The 25,471-nt window shown below is 31.6% G+C and overlaps 1 protein-coding gene across 1 annotated transcript in view; it reads right to left on the bottom strand.

Moving 5' to 3' along the window:
- The window catches only part of LOC134727846 (caspase-2-like), a 38,496-nt gene that overhangs the window by 8,851 nt on the left and 4,174 nt on the right, over positions 1-25,471 (bottom strand). Inside the window, exons 2-4 of the mRNA XM_063592239.1 lie at positions 24,788-25,065; positions 1,073-1,253; positions 574-674 (exon numbers count right to left, since the gene is read on the bottom strand). Coding sequence (XP_063448309.1) covers positions 574-674; positions 1,073-1,253; positions 24,788-25,065 — 560 coding nt within the window. The remainder of the gene's footprint in view (positions 1-573; positions 675-1,072; positions 1,254-24,787; positions 25,066-25,471) is intronic.

Genomic DNA, 25,471 nt, shown 5'->3' with positions numbered 1-25,471 from the left:
TCATTTAGCAAGTTGGGGGGTGAAATGACACTGTAAAAAAAATTGGGTCATAAATATTTAGGTAAAGTAGTGATTAGGTCCAGCTGAAAAAGGTCAAAAATTAGCACTTCGGAAGCTGTCAAAAGATTTCAAGACCCCCTTAACACAAAATTGTCGATATTTTGAGTTAGAGCTGATGAAGTTTTCTATAAATTTGATATAATTTGTCCCAAAAGTAGTACAACATCTTGTAAAAATGTTATTGAGAAAGCGCAGGTGGGATTTTTTTTATTTACATTTATTGTCTAAAAGAAATGCACTACGAAATAACTGTGTACTCGGACCATCTGTTTAACTGTAAAAGGTTTGTATATTTAACAAATAGAGAAATAAATTAATGACAATAAATCATCGGCGAATAACATTGTTAAATACATTAACATTCTTAAATTCTATTTTTTTAAAAGCACTGAATTTAGGCATATGAAGAAACACCAGAGAAAAGACTAATGATGATCGTTTTTATCACGGTTTGAATTATCCTACACATTATCGTCGTTTAACTGTACGTTTTATGCAAAAACAATTACTTACTCCTTTACTATATTCGTGCATAAGGGGGCTCCTTATGTCTTTAATCTTAAAAACTGCGTGTGTTTCCATTTCTTTTTGTTCGGTTGGTTCAGGTGGCCATGCTTAAATACAATATTGCATCTTGACTTCAAATTATTACAGACCGGAGTCAAAGTCAAATAAAAGGTATATAAAGATAAAATCTATTGTATATTAAGAATCTGTGTTTACTCCGTCTCATAGGTAACTTTGATTAGCTGCAAAATAGAAGCAGTTCCATGTCACATACTTTTGCAGTGATATTTTGTATTTGCAATATGTATTTGCCAAATATTTTATATATTTCCAGCTTGTAATTTTTACTATTTTTCGGGGAAACAGCTGCAAGACCTTGTTTGGTTAGAAGTAATTATAAGAAAAATGACTATCTTCATTTAAATATTTATTTGTTTCATTAACACAAACACACACCAACATGCACATACATGTTTTTGATAATAAGAAATAATATTTATTATACCTTTTGGGTCATTAAAATTCTCTTTCAGGTCAATAAGTGCAGCATATTTGACTAACAAGTCTGCCAAATGTTCATTCTTAGTTTCTTGGAAAGCATTGTAAAGACTCTTTACACTGCCTTTTTCTCGCCTGTCAAGGGTATTAAGTATTAATCTAGTTTTGTTGTCTATTTCAGGTGTTTGCTAAAAAAAATACACCTAAAAATCAACGAACCACATCAAGACATGCATCGATAACGTAATATGCGGTAAGGTGTTTACTGTAGAGAGTAACTATATATTTCTATATAGCCTCAAGCAGGATTTAATTATGCGAATATTATAAATACACTTACAACAATTCTATTCCTTTAGAAATGCTACCTGTAGTCATAGGATTTGCAGAGATTATCACGACAAAGTTATTAAAGTTTAATGTAAAACAATCCACTTCAACAGACTACGTGACATACTTGTTATTTTTTTTAGTTAGTATGATTTGTATCTTATAAAGAACTTTCTCATGATAAATACAAAGAAACAATTGTTCACCTTTAACATCTTTTCTCAAGTCTTCTTACTGAAAATTTCAAAGTCCCTTCATTTAAGTTCAATTATAAGACTGTATGAACATCACTGCTTTGAAATATCGGGTAATAAGTAAAATAGATACTGATTGCCTCAAGTAAATATCACTAAATCGTGTATAGTTATGTTACATTTGTTTTATATTGTGGTGCTCGTTACTGTTGCAAGTCCTTATATCCGTTTTTTATATGAGATAATGAGAAGTTACGGTCTGCTTGTAGTTGAAATGCTGGGTTTATCAACCATGATCGAGGAATGATCATATATGATACATTCAACTAACCAAACCAAGCTATTGATGTCACGTGCTCATGACGGATGGGCAGATCCTGCTACACATATGGCACCTCTCATGTTCCTCATACAAAACCGGTAATAAGTCTTCTTTGCTAGTAAAGATTCAGAGAATATGTGACAGGAATGTGATTTTGACATTAGAACATATCCATTGTCAACAGTGAAACTGATATTCCTTTACAGTCAATCAACTCGTAATGGCGTCCGTAAAATGTATAAAGATATAATTTTAACTTCCCAATTTGGAATTCTTGGTTAAATAGCTTCCTGGTTAGCTGCAAACCCACTATCAGGACAAGATATCCAAACCCTGAAGTATCGTATCAACTGGAAATGTATGCCATGCATTGCTAGAAGATATCAACATAAAAAATGGAAAGCTAACAATATGGAAGCTAAACTCAAGAAGGACGAATGTGTGTACAAATCGAAGCATTAGTAGGACAGTAGCTCACTTTTGGTAATTTTGGACCATCCGTGTAGGCGCCTTACATCTTGGTACGTAGAGGATAAAAACTAAACCAATGAACAAACACGACAAGTTATTTTTCCAAATAAGTTAACAAGATATTTTACAACGTCATACACAATGTGCATGTTTATATTTATTTAGGTGACAGAATATCTTACGTGTACTAATAGTTGCATATCCTGTGTAAACATGCCATCGCTAAATAGATAGTCAGCCACTGCATCCGGGTTTGCTAAGCCCTTAACAATATCGACTCTATTGTCCTTAAAAGCTTTTTTCCAAGCATGTGTCATTACTAATCAACTGAAAAAATAGTATGTTCGAGAAAAAAAATTATCGCACATAAAAAAAACAAGCTTTCAAATACTGGAATTTATTCTCATTGTCACGATTGATTCAACACGAAATTTGCATGACAGTCTTTAATTTGCAATTTTTAGTTTATGTGTTTTGACAAAGAGAGCATATCACCACATCTGATTAAATTTAAAAACAACACTGTTTACACTAATATTTCCAACAAATAGAGTTGTTATGATAATTAATTTAGACGAAGTGAATAATCAGCTCTATTATACAGTATACTTTACTATATTTACATAAACAAACAAAAAAGACATCTGATTTGATATCATTTGCTAAATGGACGTTTATGCTTTGACCTTATATTCTTGGATTTCAAGCCTCTTTACAATGTTACAAACTTAAGACATGCAAGAAGTAATTCAATTGTTTTTTTTTTTCATTTGCAGGAAAACAAATAAAGAATGGAAGGAAAGATGCATAACAATTGTCAAACAACCGTACTATGATAATTTTTAAGTGTATGTATTTTACGTAAGTTGGCGTATAGGACTTCTCCGTTATACATTAAAAGATAATAAATTTATTTAGCATGTGCTCTTACCATTATATACTGAAATATACATTAGGTCAATCATCTCTTGCTTGGCCATTCCGCACAATAATAACTCTAAATGACTGTTAAAACACAATTGTTCAGAGAACAATTTCTTTCCATCCTATGATATGGAAACTATTGAAATGAGGTTTTAAATGTCACTTCCAGTACCAAATGATAGCTGATTAACAAAATATGCTTTCTATACACATTTGTTTCAAATAAAGGGAGATAATCTTTTACTTCCAGTTTGAAATATATTATATTAGCTATCATCTTATAGTTTACTCGAAACTGATCAAAACAGAAAAGACTTTTATACTTTTACATTAGATAAGTACAAAAAATAGCTACTTCCGGTTTAAACAATGTCATTTCCGGTTGACTTTTTCAAGGACATATTGCTAGAAACATAATACAAAAGGTCTCTGGCTAAATCATTTATACATACGAAGGTAAAGAAAATGTCAATATCTAGCGCGTCAAAATTTAATTTGATTTTGACATGTGATTAGGGACTTTCCGATTCGATTTTCAATATGTTTGTGATTTTAATTTTTACATATGGCCTTGACCTCTTTATTGCTAAATTGATGGCTTTACTGCTAATTTCTGTTTACTTGAATATTTCGTATAATTACTAGGAATTTTATTTTTTGATATTACTCAGGTAAAGAGACATATTAAACGTCTCCAAAATTTTGTTAAATATATCGTATGATGATTCCTCCCTGGAATAATATACCAACGGGAGTCTTTATGTGAGTTTTTCTGATTTTTTCTGAATTTTGTCCTCTCGGATTTTGTATTCATTTTTAAAAGACAAATATTCTTCGTAACTTGAGTTAAAAACTCGTATCAAGATATAAATAACCAAAAGCATTGGAAAGTGATGACCAACTATTTGTTGTAAACGAAAACGTACTTTGGTGCAAAAAAGAGAATAGAATAAAACATGATTCTGATAATATTGATTTCATACTTTTCACCAGAAAAACTTATAAATTTGATAATATTCAGTTTTCTTTATAAGTATATATTTCCTTTATTCGGCTAAAATAATTGATGAGACTTAACTAAGATAACAATTATAAAATCCTATCTTTTTTCAAACTATTTTAAAGAAATAGTAAACCTTGTATAAACGACGTGTTGTTGATCCTTATGTGGTATGCAGATAGGTATAACACTTCTGATTATAGTTTTCAGTGTATATATGAATCTGAAATACAGTAATATTATAAAGTTATTATTTATATCGGAAACAAATTTACTTTGTAATTCGTAGAAATATCATTTCTTGTAAGTGTCATTAAATCAGTCAACCTCGAAATTATTTTAAAACTAGGTAAAACATTTTTTTTTCGAGTCTCAGATTATCCCAAATTGACGCAAAATGTAACCAAAGGAATGTCATACTCTGTCACTTTTCTTTGTGCTGGGCCTTTAATAACATTTTAATTTTACAATACGTATAGTGTTTGTAAAATGATAGTGCAATAAACCCTTAGTCGTTAATGTCGCATCACCAATAACTATTTAAAAAGGTATGATTTTTGTATAAACTATTTTGATTGCAAGATTTTGCAACGAAATGTTTATAATAATGCAGGACTCGGAGGTGCGATGGGACGCAAAAATACGATGGTCCGTTTGCTGATGTATTATTTACAAGAGACCATCACAAAACCACCATCGAACTTCAGCACGGTCAGAAACATACGCACCCGCATTGCAGTTCAGAATACAATCGCTGCTCTTCTGTTCTTTAATATCAAAATCAAATTCAAATTCAATCAAACTACACATCAATACTGAAAAGTGGAATAACTAAAATACCGTACTCCAAGGACAATTCAAATCGGAAATTCATGAATCAAGTCAGGAAAATGGACATTGTTATATTATAGTTCGTTTCTGTGTGTGCTGAATGTTAGCGTTGAGGATCTGTAGTGTCGTGGTTCTCTTCTTATATTAGATGTGTTTCTCTCAGGTTTAGTTTGTAACCTGGAATTGTTTTCTTCTCAATAGATTTGTGAATTTCAAACATCGGTATACTACTGTTGCCTTTATTTATATTGAACCAATTACAAATGATTTTGAATATCTGACAGCTGTTTAATAATTATATTAAAGTTCAAATGTCTACACAATCGTTATTATTGATTGAATAAACATAATTCCGAGAAAAAAAAAGAAAATAATTCTGAATCACAAAAAACTACACATATCTTGAAATTCGTGATAACAAAGAAACCATGAAAAGTCTAAATATACAGTATACGTGTATGTTACCGAAAATAAAGCAGAATAACTAAGGTTAATTATTACCATCGAGAATTTTTTAGAGAGTTTTAAGTATGCTTCAAAACAATTTCATGTAGAAATACACGAAAGATATATGTCAGACTTCTATGATTTCTAGAAGTTTAACATGCTATTGAGAATATCATTTATTTTAAAACTTTATAGCTTGTTGCATTATCATTCTTATACTCTTATCGTCTGTATTAAACATACAACTCTTAAAACCTTCTGATAAACTCAGTAAGTTGCAATTTTCTTTTCTGATGAGGCGCTTCCTTCGTGGTTGTTATATGTGACGTCATAACGTCATAAATCTAAACTTTGTAAGCTTAAGATTTTCACATTATCACCAATATACGTATTAAGTACAGCTCTTTGTAAGAACCAGGCAGAGTGCGATACATGATGGTTTCAGATTTTATCTATAACTGGCCTAGTAGAAGCAGTAAATGAATATTGCTCCAAAAAAAAATTGAAGTGGGAAAATATGAGTGGTTGTCATGGTAACGGACACTCTATTTTTTGGTCGTTAAGCTTGGTAAAATCTTTCAAAAAACAGCTAAATCACCACAATTCAGAGCCTGATTATGAATAGAATCATGCATTTTTCATTAATGTTCAAATCTAACATTGATAGAACTTGGTTTAAGCTTCATTTTAGTGAAGATTGCATGTCAACCAAATTTGTATTTTTTTTGAAAATTTTTGCAAAAAAATGCATATTTTCAACATTTTTGAAATTGGGATTTTTCCGAAATTAACAAATTTTCTCCGGTGTTTTTCAAAAAAGTGCAAATGTATACAGAATAGTTAGCACTGTAGTTATGAAGTTTGGATACTACTTTACCAAATTGAATAGAAAAATGCGTGGGATTTTCTTCAGTTTTATCACCATAGCAAACAATTTTTTCCTTAGAAACGGAGTTTTATTTGCAGAATATTGCAGTTTAAGAGCTTAAATGTCTTGGATTTTTTCATAACCGATAAGAAAATACATAAAAACTTTAAATTTCTATCATCAAGTGGTGTTGACTTCAATTGTTACCACAGAAACACATATTAACCATAGCAACATCCACTCTGAAACTGCATAAATAGAAATTTATGTAAAAAATACTTAAATAGAGGGTGTTTATTTTCAAATTGGAACATGACTGCATGCTTTGCTTCACTCACAGTCTTGTTTGGTTTTTTTCCTTCAAATTTTTCAATAAATGTAATATATAATGTAATATTGAAGTTAGAAGGTAAAAAAAAGGGGGGGGGGGGGTAGGTTCATTTTTTTAAAGATATCATACATGAAGATTTTTGAAAAGATAACGTTTGGTCGGCGAGCCTGATTATAAATAGAATCATTTTTTTTCTCTCAGAAATTTCTTATATAACATCGATATAACTTGGTTTTAGCTTCAGAGCTAAATTAAGGTACATTGTAGTTGTCATGTTTTGGGATTTTTGTCAGATTTTGGTAAACCTCAAGTTTTATTCATTTGAATGCCTAAAGAATAAATTTGTAAGGGTTCTGCGAAACCCAGTGTCTTGGCTACTTTTGCTGTAAATCGCAGGCTCAACAGAAATGAGGAAAACAATCGGTAAAAATATTCCTTTTGATACTATCTTTTGATTGTAAGAAGCTTCTGTCCAAGTTTTGTAAAAATCCAGGATAGTTTATGAATCTAATAAATGTTTTAAAAACTTTTACTGCAGACTGTATGTCATGTTAACTGGAAGAAAATCTAAGTCCATTTAAAAGAAAAATACGGAAAAAATGGATTTATCTTTTTACATATTTACTTCTTGATACTATCTTATGATCATAAATAAGCTTCTGTTCAAGTTTGGTACAAACCAAGCATGCCCAGGATAGTTAGAGAAAGTTATTCAAATTCAAAAAAATTAACCACAGAGTAAATGTAATGTTTCCCCGCAGAAAAAAATAAGTCCATTTATAAGTAAAATACGGAAAAAAATAGAATTTTATTTTTACAAAATTTACTTCTGGATACTATCTTATGATCATTGGTATCTTGTAGAGAGTTGTCTTATTAACAATTAAACCACATCTTAAGATCAAATGGTCACTTTTAGAAATTTCTTTATAGTTAACCAACAACATTCAAACTTGATCTCTGTTTTGTGGTAATAAGCATTGTGTATACATGTTTCATAAGATTTGATTGAGACAAACTATAATTGCAAAATAGAAACCAACTTTGTGACGACTAATGTACTGACGGACATGGATTAAACCTACTACAACGCCCCCTCCCCCTCCCAAATTGCGGCGCGGCCATACAAGTGTTTATTTTAGTTTTTGCCATTGTACCTTGAATTGATCAAATGTGTGCACAACGCGTCGGACATCGGAAATTTATTCTTTTTTTACACATGGGACACTAAAGTCTTGTATTCATGAATGATTACAACTTGTTGGGACTAGAAAACATTGATAATTACAAAGAAACATAACATTGGTATGTACTGCGCTGTTTCTAGTGTTGCATTTAATTAAATAAGACCATGTGTGGAATTTGTCTTCAAATTATTACTGTTATTAATCTTGTATTTATGCAAATATTCTCAGCTTAGTGGTTTCATTCCAAATCTCGGGATTAATGCAGTCTTTTATAAAGGTTACAGAGACATATACAGAAAATAGGTGCGTAATTCATGTAAAGGTTAAAAAAACGTTGAGAATAGCAAAATATTTTTTTTGAAATTTGAACCTAAAAGAAGATGCTCCACAGAGAGCAGCTTTATACGACCGCAGAGTTCGAACCCTGAACATTGGGCAAGTATGGACACAACATTCAAGCTTGATACAGCTCTGAATTTGGATTGTGATTAAATAGTTGACACAACAAAGGTTTCTGACACATAATGAATGTGGTCTCAGAACTTAAACTTAAAAGCTTTAAATTTTAAATTGGACATTACCTATTATGGTCCAATATCCAAAATCAAAATACATGGTAAGATTCAGCATATCAAAGAACCCCAAGAATTCAATTTTTTATGAAATCAAATAAAGTTCAATTTTGGACCCTTTAGACCTCAATGTAGACCAATTTGATAACCGGTCCTAAACATCAAAAATCTAAATACATGATTAGATTAAGCATATATCAAAGAACCCCAAATATACAATTTTGTTGAAATCAAACAAAGTTAAATTTTGAACCCCAATTTGGACCAACTTGAAAACTGGGCCTATAATCAAAAATCTAAGTACATGTTTAGATTCAGCATATCAAAGAACAACAAGGATTCAATTTTTGTTGATATCAAACAAAGTTAAATTTTGGACCACAATTTGGACAGACTTGAAAACTGGGCCCATAATGAACAAGAGGCTCTCAAGAGCCTGAATCGCTCACCTTAAATGTTTTGCTTAAATTTTCTATCAATGATTATTTTGGGTTTCAATTTATATAAATGGTTCTTCAATTCTGTCATATCTTCTTCAAAAGCAAAACCAAGAGTAGACACACTGAAATGTCTCATTTGTCTCGTGTTCATAATATAATTTATGATGAAAGTATAAAAAAAACATTGTATACCCCAAGCATTACATTATTGCTGTTTACAGTTTATCTACATCTATAATAATATTCAAAATAATAACCAAAAACAGCAAAATTTCCTTCAAATTATCAATTCAGGGGCGGCAACCCAACAACGGGTAGTCCGATTCATCTGAAAATTTCAGGGCAGATAGATCTTGACCTGATAAACAATTTTACACCGTGTCAGATTTGCTCTAAATTCTTTGGTTTTTTAGTTATAAGCTAAAAACTGCATTTTACCCCTATTTTCTATTTTTTAGCCATGGCGGCCATCTTGGTTGGTTAGCCGGGTCACCAGACACAATTTTTAAACTAGATACCCTAATAATGATTTTTGCCATGTTTGGTTAAATTTGGCCCAGTAGTTTCAGAGGAGAAGATTTTTGTAAAAGATAACTGAGATTTACGGAAAATGGTTAAAAATTGACTATAAAGGGCCATAACTCCTAAAGGGATCAACTGACCATTTCCGTCATGTTGACTTATTTGTAAATCTTACTTTGCTGAACACTTTTGCTGTTTACAGTTTATCTCTATCTATAATAATATTCATGATAATAACCAAAAACAGCAAAATTTCCTTAAAATTACCAATTCAGGGACAGCAACCTAACAACGGGTTGTCCGATTCATCTGAAAATTTCAGGGCAGATAGATCTTGAGTTATAAGCTAAAAACTGAATTTTACCCCTATGTTCTATTTTTAGCAATGGCGGCCATGTTTTTTTGATGAAATGGGAATTAAAACACAAACTTCATTCTAGATACCCTAGGAATCAATCAGATGAAGTTTAGTTTGAATTGGTTCAGTAGTTTCAGAGGAGAAGATCTTTGAAATAGTTAACGACGGACGGACGACGACGACGGACGGACGACGACGGACGCCAAGTGATAGCAAAAGCTCACATTTCCTTTATAGCTAAAAATCTAAGTACATGTTTAGATTCAGCATAATTATCAAAGAACCCCAAGGATTCATTTTTTGTTAAAATCAAACTTAGTTTAATTTTGGACCCTTTGGACCTTAATGTAGATCAATTTGAAAACGGGACCAAAAATTAAGAATCTACATAAACAGTTAGATTCGGCATATCAAAGAACCCCAAATATTCAATTTTTGATGAAATCAAACAAAGTTTAATTTTGGACCCTTTGGGCCCCTTTTCTAAACCGTTTGGACCAAAACTCTCAAAATCAATCCCAACCTTCCTTTTATGGTCGTAAACCTTGTGTTTAAATTTCATAGATTTATATTTACTAATACTGAAGTTAGGGTACGAAAACCAAGAAAAATGCTTATTTGGGCCCCTCTTTGGCCCCTTATTCCTAAACTATTGGGACCTCAACTCCCAAAATCAATCCCAACCTTCCTTTTGTGGTCATAAACCTTGTTTTTAAGTTTTATTGATTTCTATTCACTTATACTAATATTATTATGCGAAAACCAAGAATAATGCTTATTTGGGCCCTTTTTTGGCCCCTAATTCCTAAACTGTTTGAACCAAAACTCCCTAGATCAATCCCAACCTTCCTTTTGTGATCTCAAACCTTGTGTAAAAATTTCATAGATTTCTATTTACTTAAACTAAAGTTATAGTGCGAAAACCAAGAAAATGCTAATTTGGGCCCTTTTTGGCCCCTAATTCCTAAACTGTTGTGACCAACACTCCAAAAATCAATCCCAACCTTCCTTTTGACACACACACACACACACACACACACACACAAAACAAGATATAATGTTATCGGAATCTTGAACTTATGAGATGTATGTAGAACGACGCATAGTAAGGAATAATTCATAATTGATACAATTATTTTGCTTGATAATTTTGATATAATAATCTTGCCGGTAATAGCATAATTATTTTACCGGGATTAGCACAATTCCAACTTAGCAGATGTATTCTATTTGTCTATCTCGGAGATCCTGCATTTTAATTTCGGGATAGTAGTACAACAAAGGAGTTATTTATGATATGTCAATAGCTACATGTATATTTAAAGAGGATTCCACTATACTGGACTTCTGATATTAGCGATCAACAATTGACTATTATTATTTATTTTAAGTCACCACCAACTTAAAATGTGTTCAATTTGCCTGTCCGTCTATCCGTCCGTCCATCACACTTAAGTTTCAGTTTAGAAATGCTTTGACCAAATGATTCTATTATTGGTTTGTTAATATTATGTTACAGGTCAATTTTGTGATTTATGCTGGAAGAACATCTTAGACGGGTGTGTGCCATAAGAAATTTAGAATTTTCTTACAATTGTTAGGGCCATATCTATCTTGCCTTGCCATAAGCCAGGTTGGCCCACTTATTGTAAACCCATGAAGTTAATCATCTGCTAACTTCCAAAAATTGATAATCAAATGATGAACTCGGAACAAAGTCCGACCAAATGCAATTATCTTTTTAAGTATCTACTTGTATGCAACATTTAAAAAAATCAACATACCCCCACTTGACAATAGTAATTTAAACTTTGAGTTGGCTTTTATGTATTTTCTTATTAGTTATAAAACAATTCAGGACATTTTAGCTCTTAAACTGCAATATTCTGCAAATAAAAACTCTGTTTCCAAGGAAAAAATCGGTTGCTATGGTGATAAAACTAAAAAAAATCCCATTAATTTTTCTATTTAATTTCGTAAAGTAGTATCCAAACTTCATTACTACAGTGCTAACTATTCTGTACACATTTGCACTTTTTTTAAAAACACCTGAGAAAATTTGATAATTTCGAAAAAAATCACAATTTCAGAAATGTTGAAAATATGCATTTTTTCGCAAAATTTTTCAAAAAATATACAAACTTGGTTGACATGCAATCTTCACTAAAATGAAGCTTAAACCAAGTTGTATAAATGTTACATATGAACATTAATGAAAAATGCATGATTCTATTCATAATCAGGCTCTAAAATGTGGTGATTTAGCTGATTTTTTTAATGATTTTACAATGCTTAACAACCCAAAAATTGTGTGTCCGTTACCATGGCAACCACTCATATTTTCACACTCAAAATAATTTTTGAGCTTTTTTTCATTTATTGCTTCTATTAGTTAAATTATAGATAAAATCTGGAACCCCCCATATATCACATGTATATGGCACTCTGCCTGGTTCTTATAAAGAGCTGTACTTAATAGAAACATAGCGTCAATATAAGTAAAGCATAAAACAATGCGTCAGATACGTAACATAACCTATAAAACACGTGATAGTCATATCAAATGAAAACAGTACAATGCTACAACATATGTAATAATGAGTTATATGACTAGATTATCCCTTATATTTGGCGTTGTTACAGATATGATATGGCAAAATGATAATGCTCTTTTTAATAATGCTTGAAAGGGTTATAATATACGTTTAATGTAATTTACATAGAGTGAAAAACATACATTATATTATTATTTCTACGAAGGACATTTTATCCTCTATGCGTCTTTTAACAGCTAGACATAATGCAAAGTTTCAAAAATAGGAACACGCGATCTTCTAGCCTCTTTAATTAGAAAAGCAAAGTCACATAAAACAATTTACACAAAAATGTGGTCAGTACAAATATATATATCTATTAACCAACTAAGTACATTGTTGATAAAAAATACTGTTTATTGAAAACCCTTAAAAGACCTTACTTTAAAAGGTCCCGTCAGTATTATTTTGGTCTATTATATGTCATTATGATATATTTCTATTATGAATTACTATATACGTTGAACCACAAACGTCAAAATCATTCAATCGCGTAGTGGAATTAACTATTTTTGATTCTCATAAATTCTACCTGTAACTTTTGGACTAGTTTAAATCTCGGTCTATTTCTGTAATTTGTTCTTACATACTTTTGATTTTTTAACTCTGTATGCTTACATTGCCTATGTAAATTTTAAAACTGTTTGTATGCACATTGAACGACAAATTTATGAGACGTTTACAAATTTTATGACGTCAGACACTCAAGTCAATCCATGTGTTCGTAGATAGATGTTTTTGTGTTCTGTTAAATTGTCCCTTTTAAAATTGTTATGCGATGATGACTAATGTACCCATATTTTGACTATTTTATTAATTGTGACTGTTTATTTAACGCATCATGTAAATATAACGGATTTCGATGAGACTGTTATTAAAGAGAGAGGGTTAGCGCTATAGAACCAGGTTTAATCCACCATTTTCTACATTTGAAAATGCCTGTACCAAGTCAGGAATATGACAGTTCTTGTCCATTCGTTTTTGATGCGTTTTGTTATTTGATTTTGCCATGTGATTTTGGACTTTCCGTATTGATTTTCCTCTGAGTTCAGTATTTTTGTGATTTTACTTTTCCCTTACTGTGCTTAATACTGACAAACTGGGCTTTAATACATGGCCATTACAGAAAAACAGTGTTAATATTAGATATATTAAATTTAACATGGCCGCCGATTTTCAAAACGGCACTGTACCCCTCCTTCACAACTCCACAGTGTCAACTCTAATATGTTAGCAGTAAAAAATCGACAGGAAACAAACCCATCTAATATTCTTTGTGGTGAAACTGTTAACATTAACATTTTCTCGGGAAAGAGGAACCATATATAGGGATCACTGTTCATCCTGTATTTCAACAGATAACTTCTATCAACTTAATATCTTGGATATTTGGTATGTAAAAAGCTTTATTCTGGTGAAGTACAAATTATTTTTTTCAAACTAAACTGTCATTAAAATGTTAAAAAAGAAGAGAGTATATCAAGTTGACAGCAACAAATACACTTTTGTCTAGTTGGTTAATAAATATATTCAGAAATGGGTGTTTTTACATGGCCCTGTTTTATGTCTTCGGTAATAATGGTCTTGGATGTCTGTAATGGCCCTCGGCGTTGCCTCGAGCCATTACAGACTTCCGCGACTATTATTACAGACCTTGGACATACAACAGGGCCATTATAAAAACACCCATTCGTTAATACTATAATATCTATAATAATATAATAACGAGGTCCAGTTTGTCAGCCGTCATGGGGTTAAAAACGACAAATTATAGAATTCAAATCTATATATAGCCAATATAGGACAATGGTGTTGATTAAAAAATACATAAAGTATCTGTACGTTTCGCATCTGAGAGGCGCACCACCAAACGGTGTATTTCGGTTTTTGCTATAAACACGGGTCTTTATCACAGGATTGACACTAATAAATTCAATCATTCTCAAATTGTTCCCTATTGTAAAATTTTAATCAGTAAGACTTTCTAAGATGACAATACGAATTTTAAAATTTTTGACTTAAAATAAGGCGTTAAGGTACAGTTTTCAATTTAAAAGCGGGCATGGCGTAAAACAGCGAATCAAAGAATTCAACTTTTTTTTATAACAAATATAGGACAATGCTATTGATTAAAAAATACTCCATTCCAGGACCTTTCGTTTTCCAAATAATTAATATTACCAATAACTGATATGTTCCAGGTCGACGGGTTCAAACAGAAAGATTTTGAAAGCAGAGAAAACTGTGCGTCTTTTAATCGGCATTACTATATCAGATGAATATCCCAATACTAAAATAAGGCTTACGCAAAGTTATATACTTTAATTCAGTCACGGCCCCGCGATATCACGGGTGTGTTCTTGTATATGTATAATGACATTCTTAAAATAAAATTGTGTTTGTTATTATGTAGCTGTTCGCATTTTCAGAACATTTCCAGTGGGTTTTTGAAGATATCTTCCTCATAACTCTGATGGAAAACTTTCTACTTGAGGAGCACACATTTGTGTATGAATTAAGTTGTATATAAATTGTCAAAATTGAGATAAGATGGGTTAGAGGGTATATTTTTGCTGAGAAATAGACAATTAATAATTGCGAAGTAGAAATTATGCCGGGTGACATAGATTTTAGTTTGAAGTCGTTCATCTTTGTCAATATAGAGAAAAAGATCAGCGTATGAAGTAGTCCTTCTTAATTTAGTAAATGCACTAACTGATGAATTTGCTATTGATCGTTTCATAACAGAAAATGCATAAATTTGTGCTGATTGTTTTCACAGTCCCATTTAAGACTTTAATATAATAACGCACATGCAGTATAGTAAGTCGTTAAACATATTCTGATCTATAGCAGTTATATAATTTGATAGTTTGTGTATAGTTTGGCCGCTGTATCATTCCCCACATCTGCTTATAGTTAATCGAACTTCATTCAAATCTTATATAGTTCTCTCAGTGTGGTCATATTACATACAGTGTATATAAAGTGCGAATCCAGCTAGTTCATTTTTACTGTTATATGCGGGTATGTCTATTGTAGAATAAAGGATCATGGGAAAACTGTATTTGTTTACGTTTTAAAAATATCAAGTTAAAGGATTTTAAGTTAAGTTTTAACATTTTTTCATTGTGATATGTCTTTATAATATCCAAACATAGCATTAAAGTTCAAATAAGTGTTATAAAAGCATCATAATATAGCATATCGATTATTGAAAGCGATCCATTTTAACTATAGATGCGATGAATTATCACTGTTAGTGCAGTCATTATTATTGTAGAATTTTCAAAGATGCGAGGAATTTTTATTGTAGAATTATGTGATATATACAGGACTCCTCCGGGTGCGGGAATTTCTCGCTACATTGAAGACCTGTTGGTGAACTTCTGCTGTTGGTTTTTTTTATTTGGTCGGGTTGTTGTCTCTTTGACACATTCCCCATTTCCATTCTCAATTTTACTTGCAACAAATGAAAAAAAAACTTAGTTGATGACTTAAGAATTTATGATACATGTATTTTCAAATTGAAATACAAACTCCTCATTCATTCTTCATCAAATATATAGCTTTTCAAACTTGTAACAAAAGCGATTCTCAAAATGTCATATTGTATTCTTCAGATAACGTTTCTCCTTGATTTTAACTTATATAGGGAATCACTGGAGCGTGACAGCAGCGGGCCCCCTTAGGCAGTCAGTAGGCCCCTACTTAGGAAAAATTCTAGATCCGCGAATGGATACTACCGCAGAGGTAAAACCATGCACATTTGGGTTATTGTACACGAAATGCTTGCTACAATTCATTTTTGTTGATTTTAGACCCTTTGGAACTCTGTGGGCTACTTCAGGAACTAGGCAAAAAATCACCAAACTAGATACACGGTTAGATTCAGCATGTCAACGAATTCCAAATATCTCTATTAAAGGACTTTTGTCTATAAAAGTTTTGACCCTACAAAATTGAAAAAGGGACCAAAAATATGAAAAATGCATGCATCGGATACATTTGTTATTGAAGGCATGACTGTAACAATAGGATGAATATACAAAAATATCTTATTCCTGGGTCTCATTGGGGGGTTCTGATCCCGGATCCCGCTTACTGTTTTGGCAGATTCCCGTATTCCGCTTATTGTTTTGTCAGATTCCCGTATCCCGCTTATATTATGCAGTTATAATTTTTTGTAATTATCCGTGTCCCGCTAGACTTCATTTCCCGTTTTTCACTACACAATCATTTGACTTTCACCTGTCACGCTTGCAAAAAATCGGCAATCCGGCGTGACGCTTATACCCAAATGCGACCCACTATTTTACTCTATTTTGACTCATATTAAGCCCATTATAAATATATTAAAAAAGTAGCGTAGATTTTTTTATACCTTTTTATCCCGTCTCGTTTCGTTTTTGAGCCATATATAGATGTCGTATGTGACAATGAGACAACTCTCCAACCGAGTCAAAATTTATAAAAGTAGACCATTATACGTCAAAATACGGTCTTCAACATGGAGTATTGGCTCACACCGAACAGCAAATTATCACTAGTAACCCGAATTTAACTTGATCGGACAAAAACGCATTAACGCTGTTTAAATGAAATTAATCGTCATTTGATAAAGATTGACAAAAATTAAAAATCATTTTTAATTTATTTCAATGCATATCAAATCATTTTAATGCCAGTCAAATAGCTTCGCTTGCAGTCGTTCAATTTAATTCAAGTTGGCGGTAAGTTACGTCAAACAAATAGGCCACGCCCCCGTTAAACTATTTCAAACTGGTATCAATTCGTTTTAAACCGTGTTGCGACCCGAGCTTTTAACAGGTAAATCACTCAAGCAAAACAACATCGATGTATCTTTCGTTTATTTTTTTCAAACTTTATCGACTTAAAATTATATATATAAATGAGTGTATTCTTATTAAAGTCATATACTTCACAATTTAAACAAATGAATGATCAATACACGTAACATATATGGAATTTAAATAAAAACAATAAAATATTGGTGCACGGTTTAAAAAATTCAAAACTTGTGAATGTGTTAAAAATAAAATAGTTAGATGTTTAACATATTTTTAATTTGCCCGAATGCAGTAGATCTTTATCTCACATATTCGTTTCAAAACTTGCTGAGTGCTATGAAAACTTGTGAATGAATGTAACGTATGGTCCATTGTAATGTCTTACGAAACTTTAGGTATTCCTGTATATTTCCGTTTCTCACTTTCTGTCTTACTATAGTGTACTCGTTAATTAAATATAGACACGGAAATTAAAGTATCTTACAAAAATTATTTATTTTTCACATAGTTTAAATCGATGTATCTTATATTTTCGGTCAACAACAAATATTCCCTAGCTGTATATTGATATATGAAATAGCTTGTAATAAATACAATGGTGTGTTAAATAATAAAATGAATGAACATAATGTTAATATTTGTTGAATTTAATAAACAGTTAAGTCTTGCACAACATTGTAAATGAAGGAACAGCTCAATAAACTTTTAAAACTGTGTCAAATTGTAATATCGGTCACTGACGCGAAACGGGCGTTAATTGCGGACAAGCAGCACATTACGGTAATTGTGAATTGTGGTTCCGATTCTGTAAAGGGATTATTGTGCTGTCATTTACCGTGACGTACAAAAAGTCTTGCTATAAATAAACATATATTCTGTATATATGAGATAAATTTTAATCTGAGATAACGATGGGTTGGTTGATTTAAGTTTTACGACCTTGACTTGCTCTTAGTCGACATTCTCTTACGTCTAATGCATTTTATTTACGTTTAGGGCATATTATATAAGTCTACCTACCAAATTGAAATCAACATAAACATTATTAAAATAAACAAGAATGGAAAAGAAACAATTATGCACTGTTGCTCTGATATAATTTTTATTAACTATATTTTAGCAGTAATGTCCAAATTAAAAACTAATTGTCGTACAAATAAAATAATTTATCGAGGTGCTTTCGTTGAAGTTCGCGTTACATATCAAAATGAATGTCATTGGTCGGACCGTTTGCAAACTTTCAAACCCGGTGTTCTCATCGAGGTCCGCGTTCATTTTTCAATTCAATACACAATATTTCATCTAGGTGCTTTCGTTGAAGTTCGCGTTACATAGTAAAACGAATTTCATTGGTCGGAACATTTGCAAACTTTCAATCCAGGTGTTCTCATCAAGGTCCGCGTTCGTGTTTCAATTCAATACACAATAAGAAGTCCAATATGGTATAAAAAAAGAATTTTAAACTGAAATTGAACAAAAAAGAAATAATAAAAAATATAGTTTATAATATGTAAATATTTAGTTAAGAAAGCTAACAATAAGATGAAAGAAAAATATGTGATGCTTAAGAACATTGACCTGGGCCGTAACAGCCTGATGTTGGAAATTTTAAAACAAAGTTGAAACAAAGGCTTGTCTTCATATCAAATTGTTTTCACTGCGAATTTCTTGCAAGAAGCAAACTCCCATTACTTCAGTGTCGCCCCTGCATGTTTTTGCGTGATCCATGCATGTTTCTGATTTATTTGTCTTATGTTCATTTACTGTCCTACTGTATGGCTATAGTCTAAGTGTTAATTGTCATTTGAAATACTTTAAACTTGCTTATACTGGTTGGTTCCACGTGAATCTTATGATAACAGTTCATGCATAAATCACCGGAATTTGGTACACGTAAAATACACGTAATTTTTTTTAAATTACATTATTAAGATAATATCTTTTTTCTAAAATTTAATTGAAATCATTAAAAATACCTTCATATTTTTGCAAAGTTCACGTAAAAATAACATGAAAAATTTCACGTGTGATTCATTTGAATTACTGAGTTTTTTACTCCATCATTTAAGGCAATGGTGGTGTCGTTGCTTCATCCATGCAGAAATACATTGTAGAGTACTTTAAAAATATGATTCAGTAAAAAGTTTTATAATTGCTCGGTTTTTGATGGTTGTTTTACGGTCAGTGGCAAATAGTGCATGCATGTTCGGGACGATACAATACAAGCTCAGCAAGTCGGACAATAATTGCAAATTATATGCAAAATTTCACAAAGTTCAACCGTGTCATTTGTGGAAAATTATTTACGAAACAAATCATGAGATCATACATGCATTATTTAAGTAAACCAAACTGCAAATGCGAAATGTAAAAGGTCCAGTTTGAAATTCCACATACATGTAGGAGTCTGCGTGCCTTTTATATTTTATCAAAACGTCTAATCCAGCAACCTGTCATGAACAAAAAATAAAGGAAACCAAGACGATATGCGCACCTTTAATATGAGCACACTTAAGTAACACCAGGTACATAATTAAAACCTGAAGCAAAAAGACAGCACTCATTCCTTAATAATATGCCGTATAAACCGTATATGTATACACCAAGTGCGCGATTGACGTTAGAACGGACACGGGTGAAACAGTATGAAGATACATGCTCTTTTAGGATATTAGTGACAAAACATATTTTTGAATATGCAGTTCATATAATGGAATGGTAATTTTGAGATATAGAATGAAGTAGCAATGTAAGCAAGCTAACATTTCCGGCATTTTGTATTTGGTAGAAAGTTGATGAATTGGCAATTTTACCGCACCTCCTTATTTCATTATGGTTGGAATTTTCTCCAGAAGAACAAAAGTATTAGGACTTAAACAAATATGTTCTAGGAGACTTAAATGTTACTGTGATAATTATACTTTCCTTTTTAGGGAACCGTCGTTTTGTAAACTGACTACATGCAAATTAGAATTAAAAAGCTACTCGTCCAATTAGCATAAGTCACAATTTGCTTGGTGTATTTGGTTTTGATGTAGTTAAATGTCCAACAGTAGCTATCTTATAAATTGCATATCCCATATCTCTATTCATCATTCTAACAGCAGACTGGTGTACAAATAACATGTTACATATATATATATATATTTTATTTTATTAGTACTTGTACTTTTTATAAATAAAATCTCATGTAACCCCATTTCCATAATTAGCAAGCGGTAACGTATATATTTCTTTTTGTCTAAACGTTCGTAAAATTTGTCGATTTCTTTGAAAAAATTAGAGGCAATGATTAAAATTTTAACAACTAAAGTTTCAAGTGACGGGTGTAAATTGTAGGATTGATTGTTGGTTGCTTAACGTCCAGTGGCAAATATTGCATGCATGTTCAGGACGAAAACAAGTTAACACTAACTTGAATACAATACTAGGTAGGTTTTGTAATAGAGCCGATCCGGGAAGATGTTTGAGAAAAATTTGGACTGACACTGGACAATGAGGGTATATATTATGAGCAATATGCCCCTCATGGCCTAAAAAGGCAACTATGTTAATGCTCTCTCAGTCGTTTTGTCTCCGAACTTGTACATGTTCATCATTTCCAACTCAAATCGCACACAAAAAAACTACACTACCAGCGAGTTCCCATGCAAGCGGAAATTAACACGAATAGAAAATCTAAATGATTTCAAGATCTAGCTATTTCAGTCTCTTTCTGCTATTTGAATACTAATACGTCATTCGTTTGCTTGTAAATATCCAGATTTTTTTTGTAACGGAACCAGTCTTACTTAGTGACTAAAGCCAGTCCCAACTATTAGCTTGCGTTTATAGACGCAAGTGGATACTTGGGACTGGCTTTAATCAGACTCTAACGGGACCTGATTTTTTTTATTATTTTTTTTCCGAATAAAGTTGCTTTGTATTTTCAGCCTACGGTAACCTTCTCAGGCCTGATTCCGATGTAACTGTATGTCCTGTGTAGACTTGGTCTAGCTAGCACTTTATTTTTAAAATGTTTCCGAAACTATAACGGATTTATGAGACTGTTTACATTTGGAACACATAGAATGTGATTCAGCAAAATAACCAAGTTAAACCACTTTTTTACATTGAATGTCCATACTAACAAACTATTTTCTGTTTGAGTTTCAAAGTCTGCTTGTATTGTACTTTTTCGCCTTATTATATCCGTATTCTCATCCAAATAAATTTCCTTTTTCCATTTTGCCCGAGCGGTGATTTTGACGACCATTTTAACACGAATTAATAGTTGTACGGATTCCCGTTTTTTTACACATCATCCTATGTTTCGATAGATACATATAAGATTTCTATTTTCAAAAAAAAAATCATGGGGATACGGCATGCATCATGAAAAGTATTTATTGCAAAATAAACTAAGAATGAAATAAAGTGATAAAACTCAGTCTGTTTTGCATAAGAACATATAGATAAATCGTGCAGATGCTTAAATATTAAAAAAAGCAGAATATAAATTAAAAGTATATAGTTATTCATTTTTAAAGGTTAAAAATGAGCAGAAGAATTGCTGGAAGACGATAAAGCAACCTATGTCAAAAAGTTAACCTTTACGTATTGCATAAAAACTTTCGACACTCTGCATCTAGAAAAAGTTACCATAAACATGTCAATTCTAATATGACGTCCTTATTACGATTTGTTAACAAAGCCGTGTTCTAATGAGCACAACAAATATGTTTGACACATGTGCACGTACTTTTTTTATTAACATTATTTCCATCGATATCCTTTAAAATATTTACATTTAAGCAGCTAACATAAACTTTTATTATATATTTTTATCAAACAACATATATTTACCTTGCTCGTAGTTTTTAAACTTTTCAAATATGAAATGCAATTAACAGACTCCTCTCGGAGGAAACGGGAACAGCAAAACAGTCTTACGGTATTTTCGTACGCTTTGACCTATAAATATATTGCATTTGTCATGTTAGAATCGAAATAATTCCTTCATGTCATGCTCTATGCTCATTTTAACATGGGTAGGCATTATATTTGACCACATTTTACACCTCGCTAACGCTCAGTGTAAAATATAGACAAATATAATGCCTACCCATGTTAAAATGAGCATAGAGCATGACATGAAGGAATTATTTCTTAAATAGTTTCCAAAAATAGTTTTGTTTATTATTTAATCACTTTGTGATTGCAGAACCTGCTGCATTGGCTTTTATGTGTGAACGTTATTCGATAACGTCAGGAACGATAACTCGTGGCGTAATGTCATAAGTCGTGTCAACTTTGTTGCAAGTTTTGTTAATCTAAAATCGATTTTACATATATCCTATTGGTCAATCAATTTTTACCAAATTAAGTTACGAGGGGGGGGAGTGTGGAGGTCAGTAAAAAACCTATGTGAATTCAGTTTTGTATCCTTCATTGAACTTTTGATGTCGTCCCTTACCAGAACAACAAAAAGACACTAGCTATAAGAGTACTTAAGTTACTGACAGCTATAGTTCACACTCTTAAGTTTGAAGTCTTCCTGTCCATCATCCCGCAATCGTTATTTTTGAAGATCATATAAGTGAATGAATAATTCGATTTTCTGCCTCAGGACCTGCGCATATATTAAATACTTAGCCTTTGGTCCTGGCTAATCTTGTTTTTATTATATGTGGGGGTTTTAAGGACGGCTTTCCTACTGGAAATTGCGCCCTACATGTTCCTAATGTTGTTTTTTGACAAAACAAAAAAAAAGAATGTACTTAAAGTTTGGATTTTTTTTTCTTTTGTTGTGAGTTTCAAAAGGACCTAAAGTGTGTCGCTAATTTTTTTTTTTTTTTAAACAGATGTTACTAACTTGCTTTTGAAATATTCGACTTAAGTTTCGATCAGTTGCCCCAGCCAGTGGTCCCGTGAGAATCGTGTATACGCACTATCTCACGGAGGTACTAACCATGGTAGTGTAGGTTAGTTGCAAACTGGAACCAGACATTGACCTGTTCTCTGTCTGATGATCAGTCAGGCAGAGGACACGCCACTGTCCAGACCCCAAAATGCAAAAAACTGTTTCATGATATACCCCCCCCCCCCCAAAAAAAAAATGCCAAATTGTATATATACATGTATATATATATAAAAAGAAAAATATGTTAACTTATTTCTATAATAAAATACTGGACTTTATATGCTTCTATATTAATATACTAGGATGCTCAAGGATTCCAGTTTGAATTGTACCTGCTTGTTTTTCCAGTAAGTACATGCGATGTACTTGTGCTGACGCCATTGTTAAACAAGCTACATACACGACAATCTGGTTAAATATTTTACATAATTTCATACCCTGTATATCACGACTACCATGTCAGGGGGTGACCACTGGTTGGCACCGCTAATCTACTTGTCTATATGTTGTGTCGATGACTTATCATGAATTATAATGTAATAAATTGAGCAGCTTAAATATGAAAATGAATGAAATGAAAATTAACTATGTAGTGCTACGTAAGTAGTGAATTCTTAATCGAGGTCGAATTGAAAGTTTGAAGATATATAGGGAAGGTAGCTATTCTTGTGTTTTGATGTAGATGAATATAGCATAATAAAAAGTCTTTAACTATTAAAAGTATTCATTAACAAATTTAACAATTTTTATCCTGGGGCAGAAAATAAATTCTCGCTAATATAGGTAGACCCCTATTTTTTTATTTGATTTATATGTAAAAGGTAAAACAAAATACAGCATTTGATTTTAGTTCAGATAACTAATAAAATCTAAAAAAAAAAAAAAAAAAAAAAAAAAAATGTTGCGTATTGTTGACATAATGTAGTCTTTTGGTACTCAACACATATTCATAAATGGGTGCAAAATTATAACCTTTTAGTAGATTTTTAAGTGAAAAATCAGTACCGTTTGATTTTTTTAGTTTTTCAAATAAAATTTTTCTTTCTAAATTGAATAATTTACAATTTAACATATAATGCTCTACACTTTCGATCTGGTTACAGTTTATACATAGATTAGAGGTTACTACTCCGATTTTATTCAGGTGCTTATTTAGCCCAATATATCCTGTTCTTAATTTGAAGAGTAGTACTTCTTTCTCTCTTGTTAATTTTGGAATAATAATTTGAAAATTTACTTTATCAATAATTTTAAATAATGACCTATCTTTGTTTGTCTCTCAATCTTGTGACCATGAATTTTTCAGAAAATTTTTACAGACAGTTTTAATATCTTCTTTAAAGAGAGGTATAATATCTATACAGTTGTCTAAATTAAGTGCGTTTTTTGCTTGTAAATCTGCACTTTCGTTGTCCATTACTCCAACATGACTTGGTATCCATTCAAATATAATTTCTGATCCCCCCTTTTTAAGTGAATTCAAAATTAAATGAATATCGTATAAAATTTGATTCTTTACTTTAAAAATAGGAGCTCTGATGGCTTGAAGAGCTGACAGAGAATCTACAAAAATTACAGTTTTAATAGGTCTAAAATCTTCTAGCCATAAAAGACTTACAAATATTGCCATTAATTCTGACATAAAAATAGAAATGTAGTTTGGTAATTTAAAACCTTTTTTAATTTTAAGTTCTGGAACAACATATGCACAACTTGTATTACCATGTGGGTCTTTAGATCCATCTGTAAATATTTGCAAATGTTTTGAATATTCTGAGTCAATTAATATTTCGGCTTCACTTTTAATCAAATGTGGTAGATCCTTTTTACTTATTTTATCATGAAGTTGCGTTTTAACCAGTGATTTTTCAATATGCCATGGTGGACATGGACATTCTGAATAATTATAAATACATTCTGTAGAAAAAATATTTTGAGCAAGGAAATCTCTTGCAGTTATTGAAAAAGGTTTTCGTTTAACGTTTTTTGAGTAATAATCAAAAATAAAAGTGTCATTAACAACGGCTTTTGCCGGGTGTAAGTTATCAAAACTAGTCATATTTAAAAAACTTTTACTATTAGACTTTGTCTTCTTATTTCTAAAAGCTGATCTCCCATTTCGACTTGCAAAGCTTTCAAGGAAGCTGATCTCATTGAACCAGTACATATACGTAATGCCTGATTTTGAATTTTGTCTAGACATTTTTTATTGCTAAAATAATCTTGTCAGTATAGCCAGGCGTGTATCAATGTACTGCCTGTCAATGATTGGTTAATACTAATTTTGTTCTCAATGTTTGTT

Source organism: Mytilus trossulus, chromosome 8, assembly GCF_036588685.1.
Source record: "Mytilus trossulus isolate FHL-02 chromosome 8, PNRI_Mtr1.1.1.hap1, whole genome shotgun sequence".
NCBI lineage: Eukaryota > Metazoa > Mollusca > Bivalvia > Mytilida > Mytilidae > Mytilus > Mytilus trossulus.
This window is presented reverse-complemented; position numbering and strand designations above follow the sequence as displayed.